The sequence below is a fragment of the Lissotriton vulgaris genome, chromosome 3_2 (genome assembly GCF_964263255.1).
Source record: "Lissotriton vulgaris chromosome 3_2, aLisVul1.2, whole genome shotgun sequence".
Classification (NCBI taxonomy): domain Eukaryota; kingdom Metazoa; phylum Chordata; class Amphibia; order Caudata; family Salamandridae; genus Lissotriton; species Lissotriton vulgaris.
Window position 1 is genome coordinate 289088069 of NC_141690.1, and position 16242 is coordinate 289104310.

The 16242-nt window shown below is 51.0% G+C and overlaps 1 protein-coding gene across 1 annotated transcript in view; it reads right to left on the bottom strand.

Moving 5' to 3' along the window:
- Window positions 1-268: 268 nt before the first annotated feature.
- Window positions 269-16242, bottom strand: part of SEMA4F (ssemaphorin 4F) — a 160398-nt gene continuing 144424 nt past the window's right edge. Inside the window, exons 8-10 of the mRNA XM_086964482.1 lie at window positions 1458-1633; window positions 846-993; window positions 269-568 (exon numbers count right to left, since the gene is read on the bottom strand). Coding sequence (XP_086820608.1) covers window positions 269-568; window positions 846-993; window positions 1458-1633 — 624 coding nt within the window. The remainder of the gene's footprint in view (window positions 569-845; window positions 994-1457; window positions 1634-16242) is intronic.

The window sequence follows — 16242 nt, forward strand, 5'->3', positions numbered from 1 at the left end:
TAGCACTTCACCTCACCTGTGCATAGGAGTAGCACTTCACCTCACCTGTGCATAGGAGTAGCACTTCACCTCACCTGTGCATAGGAGTAGCACTTCACCTCACCTGTGCATAGGAGAAGCGCTTCACCTCACCTGTGCATAGGAGTAGCGCTTCACCTCACCTGTGCATAGGAGTAGCACTTCACCTCACCTGTGCATAGGAGTAGCACTTCACCTCACCTGTGCATAGGAGTAGCACTTCACCTCACCTGTGCATAGGAGTAGCACTTCACCTCACCTGTGCATAGGAGTAGCACTTCACCTCACCTGTGCTTAGGTGCAGCACTCCATACAGCTCTTGTTCACCCATGCAGAGCATGCCATGCTGTTCATAAGGCTCACCTGTTCCCAGGTACAGCACGTCATACACCTTTCCATCCAGAGCAGCCACATTCCGGACGGCCATCTTGCGGTAGCGTGTGTCCTGCTTCACCAGCATCGGCACTTTATTCCGGGGGCTGACGCTCTCCTCCATGAGGGGGTGGTCACGAATGAAGGTGAGCGCGCGGTCAGGAAAGTTACCCTTGCACTGAGGAGGGAAAGAGACTGGGGTCAGCACTGAGAATTAACTACCACCCAACTCTTCCACACCCAAAACCTCCAATATTCAAATAACCCTACTCTTATTCCCCTACATCCACAAGCCAGTCCCCCCCCACTTATCCCTTACCTTAATTTCACTCATACCTGCACAACTCCAAGTCTCACCAGACTGCCACTCGCCACACCAATCCCCTACCCCAAACTCACCACAGTGCCTCCTACTCATGAACTCACAGGAGCCTCAGGGTGGAACTTGCACTCACCGTTCCCGGCCGAGGCTCAGGGACGCTGCTGAGGGGGACAGTGGTCCACTTGTCGCACAAATGCTGAAACTCTTTGAAGGTGCCTTCCATGGCTTTGTGGATGTCAAGGATATCGTAAGCACACACGGCGGAGACCGCACTCGCTTCCCTGTTGACCAATAAAAAGCCCAGCACATCAAGGTCAACGCACAAGAGGGACTGAATGGAGGGAGTGTTAAGGAGGGGAGCGCGGGGGACAGCGGAAAGAGGCACAAGGTGAACAAGGTGAGGATGGCTCTAGACAATGAGCCAGGAACACGCCAGAGAGACAATTTGCGGAAAGTAGCAGAGAGATATGTTGAGGAAGGCGCCAGGGGACATGGGGAGGAAGGCGCCAGGGGACATGGGGAGGAAGGCGCCAGGGGACATGGGGAGGAAGACGCCAGGGGACATGGGGAGGAAGGCGCCAGGGGACATGGGGAGGAAGACGCCAGGGGACATGGGGAGGAAGACGCCAGGGTAGGAAGCACCCGGTGGACAGGCGCAGAAGGGTTCAAGAAGGAGGCAAAGGAGACATGTAGGGTGCTTAAGCTGCTCCAGCAGACGCTGGCCAGGCCTGAGAGCCACACTCACCATTCAGAGGAGAAGATGCCGAAGAAGACAGTGGACTCCCAGCTGCGGCCTGGCAGGGTGTAGATGTCCTGGAGGATGTTAAAGTTCACACCACTCTGGCTGTCTAAGCACAACAGCTGTGTCTTCAGGAAAGTGGTCCAGCGCTTCTGGAGAGTCTTCTGGCCACCCCTGTCACCCTGAGGAGGAGAAAGAGCAACGAGTATGAGCGTGGATACGTTGGCGTCAGAGGAGACAGGACAGGTAAGGCAAAACTGGGATTAAAAAAAGGGACTGAGAAACAGATCAAAACATGATGAATGAGACCAGACCAGTGCACAAAAGAGGCAAAAAAGAGGTGACAAGAGAGGCGAAAAGGAGGTGACAAGAGAGGGAGACAAAGGAGGCGACGAGAGGGAGACAAAGGGGGCGACGAGAGGGAGACAAAGGGGGCGACGAGAGGGAGACAAAGGGGGCGACGAGAGGGAGACAAAGGGGGCGACGAGAGGGAGACAAAGGAGGCGACGAGAGGGAGACAAAGGAGGCGACGAGAGGGAGACAAAGGAGGCGACGAGAGGGAGACAAAGGAGGCGACGAGAGGGAGACAAAGGAGGCGACGAGAGGGGCAAAAAGGAGGCGACGAGAGAGGCAAAAAGGAGGCGACGAGAGAGGCAAAAAGGAGGCGACGAGAGAGGCAAAAAGGAGGCGACGAGAGAGGCAAAAAGGAGGCGACGAAAGAGGCAAAAAGGAGGCGACGAGAGAGGCAAAAAGGAGGCGACGAGAGAGGCAAAAAGGAGGCGACGAGAGAGGCAAAAAGGAGGCGACGAGAGGCAAAAAGGAGGCGACGAGAGAGGCAAAAAGGAGGCGACGAGAGAGGCAAAAAGGAGGCGACGAGAGAGGCAAAAAGGAGGCGACGAGAGAGGCAAAAAGGAGGCGACGAGAGAGGCAAAAAGGAGGCGACGAGAGAGGCAAAAAGGAGGCGACGAGAGAGGCAAAAAGGAGGCGACGAGAGAGGCAAAAAGGAGGCGACGAGAGAGGGAAAAAGGAGGCGACGAGAGAGGGACAAAGGAGGTGACGAGAGAGGGACAAAGGAGGTGAGGAGGTGACGAGAGAGGCAAAAAGGAGGTGACGAGAGAGGCAAAAAGGAGGGGACGAGAGAGGCAAAAAGGAGGGGACGAGAGAGGCAAAAAGGAGGGGACGAGAGAGGCAAAAAGGAGGTGACGAGAGAGGCAAAAAGGAGGTGACGAGAGAGGCAAAAAGGAGGTGACGAGAGAGGGAAAAAGGAGGTGACGGGAGAGGGAAAAAGGAGGTGACGAGAGAGGGACAAAGGAGGTGACGAGAGAGGGACAAAGGAGGTGACGAGAGAGGGACAAAGGAGGTGACGAGAGAGGCACAAAGGAGGTGAGGAGGTGACTAGAGAGGTAAAAAGGAGGTGACGAGAGAGGCAAAAAGGAGGTGACGAGAGAGGGACAAAGGAGGTGACGAGAGAGGGACAAAGGAGGTGACGAGAGAGGGACAAAGGAGGTGACGAGAGAGGGACAAAGGAGGTGACGAGAGAGGGACAAAGGAGGTGACGAGAGAGGGACAAAGGAGGTGACGAGAGAGGGGCAAAGGAGGTGACGACAGGGAGACAAAGGAGGTGACGACAGGGAGACAAAGGGGGTGACGAGAGGGAGACAAAGGGGGTGACGAGAGGGAGACAAAGGGGGTGACGAGAGGGAGACAAAGGGGGTGACGAGAGGGAGACAAAGGGGGTGACGAGAGGGAGACAAAGGGGGTGACGAGAGGGAGACAAAGGGGGTGACGAGAGAGGGGAAAGGAGGTGACGAGAGAGGGGAAAGGAGGTGACGAGTGAGGGGAAAGGAGGTGACGAGAGAGGGGAAAAGGAGGTGACGAGAGAGGGGAAAAGGAGGTGACGAGAGAGGGGAAAAGGAGGTGACGAGAGAGGGGAAAAGGAGGTGACGACGAGAGGGGGAAAAGGAGGTGACGAGAGAGGGGAAAAGGAGGTGACGACGAGAGGGGGAAAAGGAGGTGACGAGAGGGGAAAAGGAGGTGACGAGAGGGGAAAAGGAGGTGACGAGAGAGGGGAAAAGGAGGTGACGAGAGAGGGGAAAGGAGGTGACGAGAGAGGGGAAAGGAGGTGACGAGAGAGGGGAAAGGAGGTGACGAGAGAGGGGAAAAGGAGGTGACGAGAGAGGGGAAAAGGAGGTGACGAGAGAGGGGAAAAGGAGGTGACGAGAGAGGGGAAAAGGAGGTGACGAGAGAGGGGAAAAGGAGGTGACGAGAGAGGGGAAAAGGAGGTGCCGAGAGAGGGGAAAAGGAGGTGCCGAGAGAGGGGAAAAGGAGGTGCCGAGAGAGGGGAAAAGGAGGTGCCGAGAGAGGGGAAAAGGAGGTGCCGAGAGAGGGGAAAAGGAGGTGACGAGAGGGAGACAAAGGAGGTGATGAGAGGTATGGTATGGTAAATGATATTTATCAAGCGCACGTTCACCTACGGTATCTTGGCGCTGGGGTGGGAGAGCTGTCTGAACCTGGTCTGAGGAACTCAGTTGAATGCAGACGAAAAGAGCCAAGTTTTCAAGGATTTTCTAAAATGAGCGTGGGAGGGAAGAAGACGCAGTGCAAGGGGAAGGGAATTCCAAAAAAGGGGGGCCTGTGAAGAAAACCGCAATCCTCCATGTTTTTTCCGCCTAAAGGGGCAGGGGGTGAGGAGATTGTGAGTGGGTGAGGAGATTGTGAGTGGATGAACAGAGGTCGCGCTGAGGAACATGTCGATGTAAGAGGGAAGAGAAGAAGGCGGGTCCTTGAGAGGAAAGAGCTTTGTGAATCAAGCAGCCAAGTTTGGAAAGGCTGCGCTGGGCCACTGGGAGCCAATGAAGGCTCTTTAACAGGGCCTTCGTGTGAGTGGATTTAGGCAGTCCATAGACCAACCTGGCTGCCTGGTTCTGAATAAGTTGGAGACTTTTTACTTGATATGCTGGGATACCCACGAATGATGAGTTCACATAATAAATTCGCGAGATAACCAATCCCAGGGTGACCTGAACAAGTGCTTCGTGGGAGAGGAATCTGCTGGTTTTCCGTATGCGACGCAGGTGGTAAAAACAAGTGTAAACTACAGTCTTAATTTGTGCCCTCTTTGAAAGATCTTTGCAGATGGTGACCCCTAAACTCATAACAGTGTGAACCGGGGAAGGAGAGGGTCCAAGTGAGCGAGGCCAGAAGAGCGAACTCCAGGGATTGTCGTGGGGACCAGTGAGAACTAACTCCGTTTTGTCAGTGTTAAGTTTGAGTTGATTATGATTCATCCAGGAGCTTATAAAGTTCATTACAGAGTGGACGTGTTGTATAGAGGACGGAGAGGAGTCGATGCTGAAGATGATCTGGAGGTCATCCGCGTAGTTGAAGATGGTGACCGATTTTTGTTGAAGCTCCGAGATGAGAGGGCGAATATAAAGATTACAAAGAAGTGGTGAAAGCGAAGAGCCCTGCGGGACTCCACAGGTAAGATGTTTTTCCACTGAGGAAAAAGGTTGGAGGGACACTGCTTGAGTACGATCCTGAAGAAAGGAGGCGATCCACTTCAGTGGTAGACCCTGGATGCCGGCGTGCTTGACACGTTCAAGTAAGATGGAGTGATCTACCGTGTCGAACGCCACCGACAAATCCAGGAGCACCAGAGCCTGAGAGATATTCTGATCAGCCCCCCTTCTTAACTCCTCGTGAACGGCCTAGGCGATAGACTCGGTGGAATGCTGGGGTCTAAAGCCGGCCTGAGGGGGGTCAAGGAAGTGAGAGGATTCAATGAAGTCGCTCAAGCAGCTACCCACATTGGCTTCCAAGACTTTACCCAGGTAGAGAAGGAGGGAAATTAGACAAAAGTTGGAAGGAATGTCAGGATCTGATCCAGGTTTTTATAAGATTGGAGAGACCACCGCCGTTTTGAAGGAGAGGGGGACAAATCCAGAGGAGAGGGAATTGTTCAGGAGGGTTAAAGGGGGTATAGGAATGTTGTGATAGATCTCACGACTGATATCAGGAGGGCAACAATCCTGAGGCGAACCCGACTTCACTTTCCCTAAGAAAGAGAAGAAGATGTCCTCAGTGAGGGTGGGGAATGCCAAATAAAGCGAGTGATTAGCGGCAACTGTGGAGGGGTGTGACATAGTGATAGCAGCAGGAATGCTAGTTTTTATTGTTGTAATTTTATCTATAAAATAACTGTTAAGAGAGTGGCAGAGAAGTTGCGATGGGGGAGATTTAATGGTGATGCGGTCAGGTTTGACCAGCTCATCCACAATGGAAAAAATGGTTTTGGATTTGCAGCTGGCCCCAAGTATTTTCGCCGAAAAATGTGCTGATTTAGCCGTCACGATGGCCAACTTATAGTCCTGTAGGGCCTTCAGGAACAGGGTTTTCTTAAGGGGGCAATAGTGGAGCCTCCACTTGCGCTCCAGTTGGCGCAGGGCGAGCTTCCGGTCCCTGAGGTCTTTGGTGAACCAGAGTTGGGCGTCGTGGGGTCGCTTGCTTTTTAAGATCTTAAGGGGGGCAAAAGTGTCTCTCGCCTGGGTCAGCCAGGAAGAGAGAGCGTCAGCTTGAGCATGTGGCGAACATTGGGTATCCAAAAGATCAGGAAAAGCTGAGAGGGTGGAAGTGAGATTGGAGCAAATGGAAGGAATATCTACATGCTTCCAATCTCTGGTCATGATGGGGCAACCGAGTGTGTAGATATAGTGGCCGGAAGGCTGATCGAGAATGAAACAGAGTGGTGATCGGACCAGGCACAAGGGGATACCTGAAGCTCGAAAATGTCTAAATTGAGGCTCCAGGCCTGGTCCAGGGTATGCCCTTTAATATGTGTAGCTACTGTAATGAGTTCTGAGAAGTTTAGCCCAGAAATCAGATCCCTAAAGTGTGTAGAGCAGGAGGGAGACAAAGGAGGTGACGAGAGAGGCAAAAAGGAGGTGACGAGAGAGGCAAAAAGGAGGTGACGAGAGAGGCAAAAAGGAGGTGACGAGAGAGGCAAAAAGGAGGTGACGAAAGGCAAAAAGCATTGGCATAGCCAATAGGCCTCACCTTTGGGACCTTATAAGTGTTTATTTATCCAGCACAATATCCTTGGTGCAACCACATCAACTGTTGCATGGCAAACACTTATAAAGTCCCAGAGGCGAGACCTATTGGCTATGCCAATGCTGGTTTATTCTGGTGTTGAGATCAAATTAAATAAAAAGATTTTGAAACAAAATCCATGTTACAAGTGCAGCACGAAAACAACCTAAACCAGGAATAATTAAAACATTATTTTTAAGAACATCAACTTTGTAGTCCTGATCATGTGCATCAATTCTTTGTTTCATGCGTTTTATATTTCGCTGTCCTGGAAAGGCAGAAACGATGTAATTATATTAAGTGGTGTTAACATGCAGAAAAAAAAAAAGGTACAAAAAAATCAAACTGCAGGACTGAAAACCATCTAATATACCCACAATCCCACTGTTGTTGCCGTGCGTGTGTCCTTTGATGAGTAGTCGCTGTCCTTAAGACATTTCAGGCTCTTAGCTGAGATCATTCTGCATTCAGAAGGGGGAGGATGCTGTCTGGTAGGGAGAGGCAGACATCCCTGAGAACCGAGGGGGTCAGCAGTCGTTAGGAGACCCTGATTTGATACGAATAGAGAGCTCTGAGAGGGTACTGGGGTTGAGGGCGGGAAAATGAGTCAGAGACAGAGGGTTAGGGGGAGAGGAGTCCGGTGACCTGATGGGAGTAGGAGAGGGGATAGTGTTCTTAATATCCACAATTTTTTCGATAAAAAAGGTGTTCAGTGCGTTACAAGTCTCTTGTGTGGGAGCCTGGACAGGGAGAGTTCTGTTGTCAGCAGTGAGATCGTTCATGATTTTAAATATTTCCTTTGATTTATTGTGGGCTGAGAGGATTCTGTCTGAGACATGTCTGGATTTGGCCATGGAGATCGCGCTTTTATAATCTTTGCGGGCCGCTACAAAGAGCAGTCTATCGGAATTGGAGTAGTCACGTCTCCAGTTCCGTTCTAGCTGGCGGAGCTTCAATTTCTGTGCTTTAAGGTCACTTGAGAACCATCTATGCGAGTTACCATGCCTGGTGCGCGCAAATTTGGTGAGGGGGGGGCAAACCGGTCACTAGCTGTCTGCAGCCAGTTGGCGATTTCTCCCTCCATCGAGTCTCCACTAAAGTCGGGAGAGATGGTGGGTCGAGTATTGGCTAAAGAATCTAGGAAGCCTTGGCAGTCATAAGATCTCCATTTACGAGACAGCCCACTTGCCAGGGTAGGGGCCTTAACCCTGCCTCTGACTGTGATGGTAGCATCGATCAGATGGTGGTCCGACCAGATGCAGTGGGAGATGACTGGGCTAGAAATTGCTAAATCGTGTGTCCAGATGTGGTCAAGAGTGTGACCCTTGATATGAGTAGGTACAGTAATTTGTTGAGCCAGGTTAAGGCTGGTTAAGGCTTCAAATAATTCTGTAGCGTGCGGTCCAGCTCGGGCATCGTTGAACCAGTAGTTAAAGTCCCCGAAGAGAGCAATTCTGGTGCATCATCAAGTTTGCCATCTGTTCACTCAGGGAGATGGGAAACGAGGGCATGGGTTGAGGGGGACGATAAATAAGTACGAACGAGAGGGCCCCTGCCTCTGTTTCAAGGTTGATGACTAAGTTGTCCACCTCTGGCAAAGCCAAGGAGGCAATGGTGATGAATTTAAATTGTTTCTGTATGATGGCTGCTATCCCACCTCCCGGGCGGCTGGATGAGCGATTGGCGTGGAGGATGTAGTAATCTGGGGGGAGAGCCGCTAGAATGTCCGGGAGGGAGTCTGAGGTGAGCCAGGTTTCGGTGACTAGTAGCACATCAGGTTTATCAGTAGTCAATAGGATGAATAAGTTCAACTGGTGCTTTACCATGGAACGCGTGTTGAGATACATCACCCGAAGAGATGTGTCATTCCCTGGTGCCAAAGGCAGGGTGTTAGAGGGAGAGGGGATAGTCTCGCGCTCCCTGCTATCAGGGGGCTCAGAGCCCTGCGATGAATACCCACGGCCCAGATTTGCTCGACCGTGCCTAGGGGGGGGGGGGGGGGGGGCGGTATGTTCCCGTTTTGTAGCTCTCCAAGTGTCTTTGCTGGATAAAAGAGGGGCTGTGCAGCGCTCCCGGCCCCTGGGCCCGGCCTGGAGCGGACGGGCGCAGATGGGCTTGCCTTTGGCGCGCCTTCGGTGGCACATAAATACCCGGAGCCTCTGTCACAGATACGGCCCTCCTGCTCCTAAGGTGGACACGGATGGCATCGAGCGACCACGGGCGCATTATTTCATTTGATGACTCACAGAAAATATTTAGCATTTATCTGTTAAAGATCAATTTGAGGCGCAGAGGTCGAGATGTTAAGACAAAGGAGTGAACGTCTGTGAGTGGGGTCAGCCTGCCTTGGCAGTGGGCTCTCCAGATGTTTGAGGGGGCAGAGTGGGGTCTCTTGAGGAAAGTCTGATTTCCGAGTTCTACTGCCGGAGACGCTAGAATCCAACCTGTACCCGGTCTGTCGTCTCCTTGAATGGACCGAAAATAAACATGGCTCAGTCCTTTGTAACCACAGATGCGCACTGTTTATAGACCATGCACCTTCTTGCTCCCTTGCCACGCCCCATCCCAAATGACCTTACGCCAGGCCAGAAGGCCATGGGTCAGAGGTCATGTATTACCTACTGAAGCTTTCACCTCGTGTGAAGTTGTCATGCTGCCGACACCAAACCCTGCTTTGAAGGTACTCCGGTGAAGCAGCTGTGGTGAGCGGTGCGGCGGTCGCCGGGTCCGGGCAGGGGTGGACTAAGGTTTGGGGTGCTGACCGGTGAAATAGTGCCCCCTTGCATGCGTGAAGGGTGGATGGCCGGAGCTGGGCTACCTGGAGGGTCCCAGTCAGAGCTCCCTCCTTGCCACCACAGCTCGATGCAAGAGCCTGGAAGCGCACGTCGGCACTGTGCTAAAGTCTGGCGGGGGCAATCGAAAGCAGCTCTGGGCGTGGGTGTACGTCTGACCCTGGTTTGGGGGGGGGGGCGGCTGGGGCTTCGATTCAGGGGCTTTAAAGGGGTTCTTTGTTTTAAGACTAGTCCAATATTTCTGCCCCGCCTCCTGTTTCCGGCCTTCAGAGCACCATTTGACGGGCTTGTGGTGACCCCCTGCACCCTATTCCGTTTCTTCACCTGGGACTACATTCTACGCATAGCTTTGCAGCTGACAGTGCCTCGAAGCACAGCTTTTTCAGTGCACAACACCATCACGTTGCCTCAGAAACCACTGCCATTTTTGTGATTGGGGGCGTGTTTTCGTTCTTTCCTCTTCCCATTGGCTGGAAGGTAAAATTCCAGCCAATGGGAAGAGGAGAAAGAAAACAAGAAAGAAGCTAAAAAAACGCACCCGAATCGGAAAAGACAGGGCTTAAAGGGAGTGACGCCCCTCTCCTCCAATGGCTGGCCAGCATTTACGAGGCCAGCCAATGGAGAAGAGGGGCGGGTTCAAGCCCCCATACTGGTAAACATTAAATCTCTGACCGAGACTGCGCAAGCGCAGCCTACGGTCCTCGACCTAAAAAGAAGGTGACGAGAGAGGCAAACAGGAGGTGACGAGAGAGGCAAACAGGAGGTGACGAGAGAAGAAAAAAAGGTGGTGACGAGAGAAGAAAAAAAGGTGGTGACGAGAGAAGAAAAAAAGGTGGTGACGAGAGAAGAAAAAAAGGTGGTGACGAGAGAGGCAAAAAGGTGACGAAAGAGGCAAAAAGGAGTGGAGGAGAGAGGGCAAAAGAGGTGACGAGAGAAGGAACAAGGAGAAGACAAGAGAGGAGAAAAGGAGGTGATGAGAGAGGGTAAAGGAGGGGAGGAGACAGACGTTGTGATGGCTGGAGAAGAACAATGGCATTTACTTGTAACCAACTGCAAGCAGCTTGCTGTGCTGTCAATCAAGTGCTGTTCCGTATCCGGCTCTCTACTCTTCGGTTTGGAATAGTACAACTAATTCACTTCTAAATTTTAGTTTAGATTTTAATAACAACTGGTGCTCAGAAAGTCAAAACCCCCAATTCATTAGCATGCGGATGCCATAAAAGATTCTTGTATTTTTTCCCCCCAATCCAAAGAGGTGTGTGTGCTTAAGTTAAGAATAATATGCTCAGTAAAGCCGACTATTAACGCCCCCCTTTTATGTCAAAAGGGGCAGAGGGTTACATGTCCAGCGATGAACCGTGAGTTACAGGCAAGTAACATTTTCCATTTGCAGCAAGTGCTGTTGTCCATCACATGTGGGGCTAGAATTAAAAGTGGTATTGGATGCCCTTAAGGCTGAAGTGGGTGCACCGGCGGCTGCAAGTTAAAGTGTCAACCGTGGACTGCAGCACTAGATGGGTCACCATAAGTACAACAAAGTAAACCCTGGCTCCCAGTCTGCCGCTGCGGACTAGTAGAGCAGTTTTAAATGCAAACTCGAGTCTGCCATTGAAGGCAACTGATAAGCCCCAAAACTCCGCTTTGAATATATGTAAGTTACCCATACAGCAGGTCTATCGAGACCGAAGGCAGGGTGCTAGGACAGTAAACCCACCATTGTTGTTTTTACTGTGAGAAAGGTTGGTATTCCCATTGGCAAGTTCACAGTTACACACTAGTAACTCAGCTGCGCTAACGTCCGAACGAGACTACCAAGGTTAGTACTTCAATGTATCAAACAACACATTACTTTAAGCACGGCTTGATTCCCAGTTCAAAACTAATAGAACTTGTTGCTACATACAACTTTTAGAAAGAGGCCCCTCTGTTGCCCAGTGGCCATTTGCTGAGGCTGGACACGAGACAGCCTTCTGCCTTTCCTGGAGAGACGTGTACACGACACCCAGGAAAGGTAACAGTAGAGGCCTGCTACTTGAGGAGCCTTTACCTCCTACAGGCAGGAAGCCACAAGGGGCGCTGGCGCAAAAGGCAAGCTTCAAAGGGGAAGCCACCTTTGAAGGGCTATTGGCAAGCACACCTGGGAGAGGCTGCCCTATTGTGTAGGTAGAGCGCCTGGTAGTGGGGACAGCGGGGGAAAACAGTTGCCAAACAGGTTTTCCCATGTGCTTGTAGTCCTATGGTAGCCACACTTCTAGAGTGGGGTATCAAGTCCCCCACACCAAGATAGGGGTCCCAACATCTAGGGAGTGGGCAGAATAGAGCACTTTTGGATGGCTAGATGCCGCTCTTCACAGGAAGTTGTTGTCTGGAGGGAGGGGTCCAGATAGCCCATCATCTAGTGACCACGGCCTCTCTTAAGGGCACTTTCTGGGCATAAAATAGACACTCCTGTCCCCAGAACTTTGATCTCGCTTGGACTGAAGAAGAGGGCCGAAGAAGCACTGCACGGATGACCCTGGAACGGGCAAAGAAGGGGCTGCACCGACGTGGACTGCACCTTCTGCTCCCTGGACCTGCAAAGGAAAGCACTGTGCCTGCTGTATCCTACTTGAGGAGAAGCCGTAATTCAAGTCCATTTAGAAGCAGATACTCCACGTTGGCTGACGTGCTGTTCCCAGTACAGGGTCACAAAGCTGAAGGACCTGTCTGGGTGAGTTGGTAGCCGAGATCACTGGATAGTCCAGTAATACAGTCCGGGAGACAGAGACCCGATGCTCAAACGTTGCACCAGAGTCTGCTGGTCGGAGGAGAGTCGCTGGAGTGCAGTTTGGTCACGCAGGAGGAGAGTGATTGCTAAAAGGAAATGGCTGAATTTGTTGTGCCTGGCCACTAGCAGTCCAGTGGTGACAGAACTTTTGCTGCATCAAACAAGACTTCGAGGAATGGTGATCCCTCTGGTCAAACTCACCCTATCAAAACCATTAATCAATCAATCAATCAATCAATCAGGAGAATTATAAGTGCACTACTCACCCATGAGGGTTTCAAGGCCCTGGGGAAAGGGGGTCAGCTGTTCCGTTTCAGTCGAAGAGCCAGGTCTTCAGAGTATTCCTGAAGGTGTTCAGGGAGGCGGCACAACTGATGTCGATGGGGAGCTCGTTCCAGGTCTTGGCCGCGATGTAGGAGAAGGATCTTCCCCCTGCTCTGGCTCTGCGGATGCGCGGGGTTTCAGCGAGGAGGAGGTTGGTGGAGCGGAGGTTTCTTTTGGGTACCTGGAGGGTGATTCTGTCATTGAGGTATTGGGGTCCGGTGTTGTGGAGGCATTTGTAGGCGTAGGTGAGCATCTTGAAGGTGACCTTTCTCGACAGGGAGCCAGTGGAGCTTTCGAAGGTGTTGGCTGATGTGTTTGTGTCGAGGGACCAAGAGGACGAGTCAGGGGGCGGTGTTCTGTATTCTCTGGAGCGTGTGGAGTAGATACTTGTTGATACCGGCGTAGAGGGCGCTTCCATAGTCCAGTCTGCTGGCAATGAGTGCGTGGGTGACTATCTTCCTTGCGTGGGGGGGGATCCATTCGGAGGTCTTACAGAGGATCCGGAGGGTGTTGAAGCAGCGAGAGGTGACGGCGTTGACCTGTCGATTCATGGAGAGGAAGGAGTCTAGTACGATGCAGAGTTTCTTGGTGTGGACCGTGGGATTCGAGGGGCTGCCGAGGGCGGTGGGCCACCAGGTGTTTTTCCATGTCGAAGGGGAGGTTCCCAAGGACGAGGACTTCCTTCTCCGAGTTGAGTATGAGGCAGCTGTTGCTCATCCAGGCTGCGACGTCCTGCATTCCTTCCTGGAAGCTGAGTCTGGTGGTGGTGGGTCTTTGGTGAGGGAGGATGAGCTGGGTGTCATCGGTGTTGGAGACTATGCTGAGGCCGTACAGTCCGACGATGGCGGCGAGGGGAGCCATGTAGATGTTGAAGAGGGTTGGGCTGAGTGCTGATCCATGTAGGACTCCGCAGTTGAGTTCCGTGTGTTTGGATAGGAAGAGTGGCAGTCTGATCCTTTGGCTCCTGCCAGTGATGAACGATCTGATCCAGCTGAGGCCAGGCCTTTTATGGCAATATCGTGTAGTCTGGCTGCGAGGGTGCAGTGGGAGATGGTGTCGAAGGCTGCAGACTGGTCGAGTAGAATCAGGGCTGTGGTGTGGCCTTGGTCGAGGAGGCTGCAGATGTCGTCGGTAGCGGTGAGTAGGGTGGTCTCGGTGCTGTGGTTGCTTTGGAATCCTGATTGAGAAGGGTTGAGGATGGCGTTGACTTTGATGAACCTGGTCAGCTCTGCGTTGATGGTCTTCTCAGCGACTTTTGCTGCAAAAGGGAGGAGCGAGATGGACCAGTAGTTCTTGAGGTCTGTCGGGTCTGATGAGGGCATCTTAAGCAGGGGCCTGATTTCTGCGCGTTTCCAGGCGTTGGGGAAGGAGCTGGTCTCAAAGGTGGCGTTGATGGAGCATTGTAACATGGGTGCCATGGTAGTGGCGGCTCTGTGGAATATGTGGGTTGAGCAGAGGTCTGTGGGGGCCGAGGGTGGATGCCTTTCATGGATGTGGCGGTATCCTCGTTTGTGATTGGTGTCCAGGCAGAGATGGTGGTCTGGCTGGCGTTGCCGCAGGGCGGGCTGACTGCGGGGTCAGGCGTGTGGTCATTGAAGTTGTCGTAGAGGTTTTTTATCTTCAGGTGGATCAATCATAGGCCGAGGAGAGGCCCCAGGGAGACCCCGTCCACCGCACAGCATCTCCAGCATCCTGTATCGCTTGCATCAGGACCACTCCAAATAAGTCAATGACAAGGAGTCCCTGACTCTGGAACTGGACTGAAAACTGTTTTTCTGAATGAGGTAACTGTTTCTTAGAAACTTGGGGATCCCACTGACCGGCTCCCTGCCCGAGTTGGTTGCCCAAAGTAACCCCAAGTAATTGCATTCCACTTTGACCAAAGTTTTACAGAAAACTATTCCAAGTGTCCAATTAATTGAAATTGCCAGTGCTTGTTCGCAGTTAAGTGAAAAGTTGCGATTTAATGTTTCTTTGAAAATGTATACCTACGTAACCCATTGTTGGTTCATTTTTTGTTTAGCTGTCCAAAAATTCGTAAAAATATAGACTATTTTTATAAATTGATGACGGATTTCGTGGGTCGTGATTTTTTCTTCTTAAATTGTTTTGGTGTTATTTAAATGCTTAACACTTATTCCTTTATTGAAGCCTGACTGCTCTTAGCCACAGCAACCCAGGGGTCCTAGAAGTGGCCAGACCAGGCTCGTAACCGGAGGATGGATAATGCTACTTACCCAGTAAGCACCTGTTCTTGGCATGCAGAGCTGCTGTAGATTCACATGCTTTGCATACTCCTGCCATCTAGTGTTGGGTCCGGATGTTTGCAAGATGTTTTGCTTCAAAGTAGTCTTTCCAGTCACGAGGTAGGTGACTCCTCCTCTCGGTGATAGTGTGCATGGGCATCGACTCCATTGTTAGATTGTTTTCCCACAGAGGGTGAGAATGGAGTTAGTAAGTAAAGAATAGAGATGTCCATGAGTATGTATACAGAGGAAAAGAGAACAGCAACAGGTCCTCGGGGAGGCGGGTGGGCGCATGTGAGCTCTACATGCCAAGAACAGATGTTTACAGGGAAAGTAACATTATCCATTCGAGGCATGTGAGCTGTAGATCACATGATTTGATTAGCTCATACAGTAGTATCCTCCCAATCGGTGGCTAACCTGTAGCTGTTGGAGTGGTCTGAAAGAACGTTCTAAGTACTGCTTGGCCCACGTTCGCTTGTTGTCTCGCTAACACATCTACACAATAGTGCTTGTGACTGTGTGCGGTGTAGACCATGTTGCAGCTTTACAAACGTCAACAATGGGAATGTTTCCTAAGAAAGCCATAGTAGCCCCTATTTTGCAGGTGGAATGAGCTCTAGGGGGTATAGTTAAAGTTCTCGTCGCTTTTGGACAACAAGTTTGAATGCATTTAACAATCCATTTGGCAATACCAGACTTGGATATGGAATTACCCTTGTGTGGTGGTGTAAAAGTGACAAAAATGTGTTTAGTTTTAGGAAATGATTTTGTTCATTCAATATAATATAAAAGGGCTCTTCGAACATCTAAAATGTGTAGAGCTCGTTCTGCCACAGAATCTAGTTGAGGAAAAAATACAGGTAACTCAACCGATACGAAAGGCAGAAACTACCTTAGGAAGGAACTTGGGCTTTGTACGAAGAACCACTTTGTCTCTGAGAAGTTGCAAAAAAGGTTATTTTATGGTTAGTGCCTGGAGCTCACCCACTCTCCTTAGTGAAGTAATTGCAATGAGAAAAGCAATTGTCCAGGATAGAAATTGCAGTTTATGCATGGCTTCAAAAGGTGGGTCCATTCATTGTGGGAGGACTAGGTTAAGATTCCACAGTGGGGCAGGTGGCAGTCTTGGTGGGATAACTCTTAAGTACGTCCATAAAAGCTTTGATTACTGGCATTCTAAAGCGAGATAAGTGTTGCTTTTTTTGTAAATATGCAGCTATTGCAGCGAGATGTAGGCGGATAGAAGGGTAAACTAAGTCTGATTGCTGGAAGTTTAACAGATCGCAAATTATATTTTGTATTGAAGCATCAAGAGGATTGATGTTATTTTGCAATGGATAACAAAACGTTTCCATTTAGCTGCATAAGAGGCTCTTTTAGTAGGCCTTCTGGCTTCTCTAATGAGGTTCATACATTCTGGCTCGGAGATTTAGATAACCAAACTCTATGATTTCAGGAGCCAGATCGCGAGGTTCAGTTGTTTGGGATCTGGGTGTCTGATGGCTCTGTCTGAAGAGACTGGATGTGAGGAGCAGCTTTAGGGTTGTGAACCAAGGTAGACGGGCCCA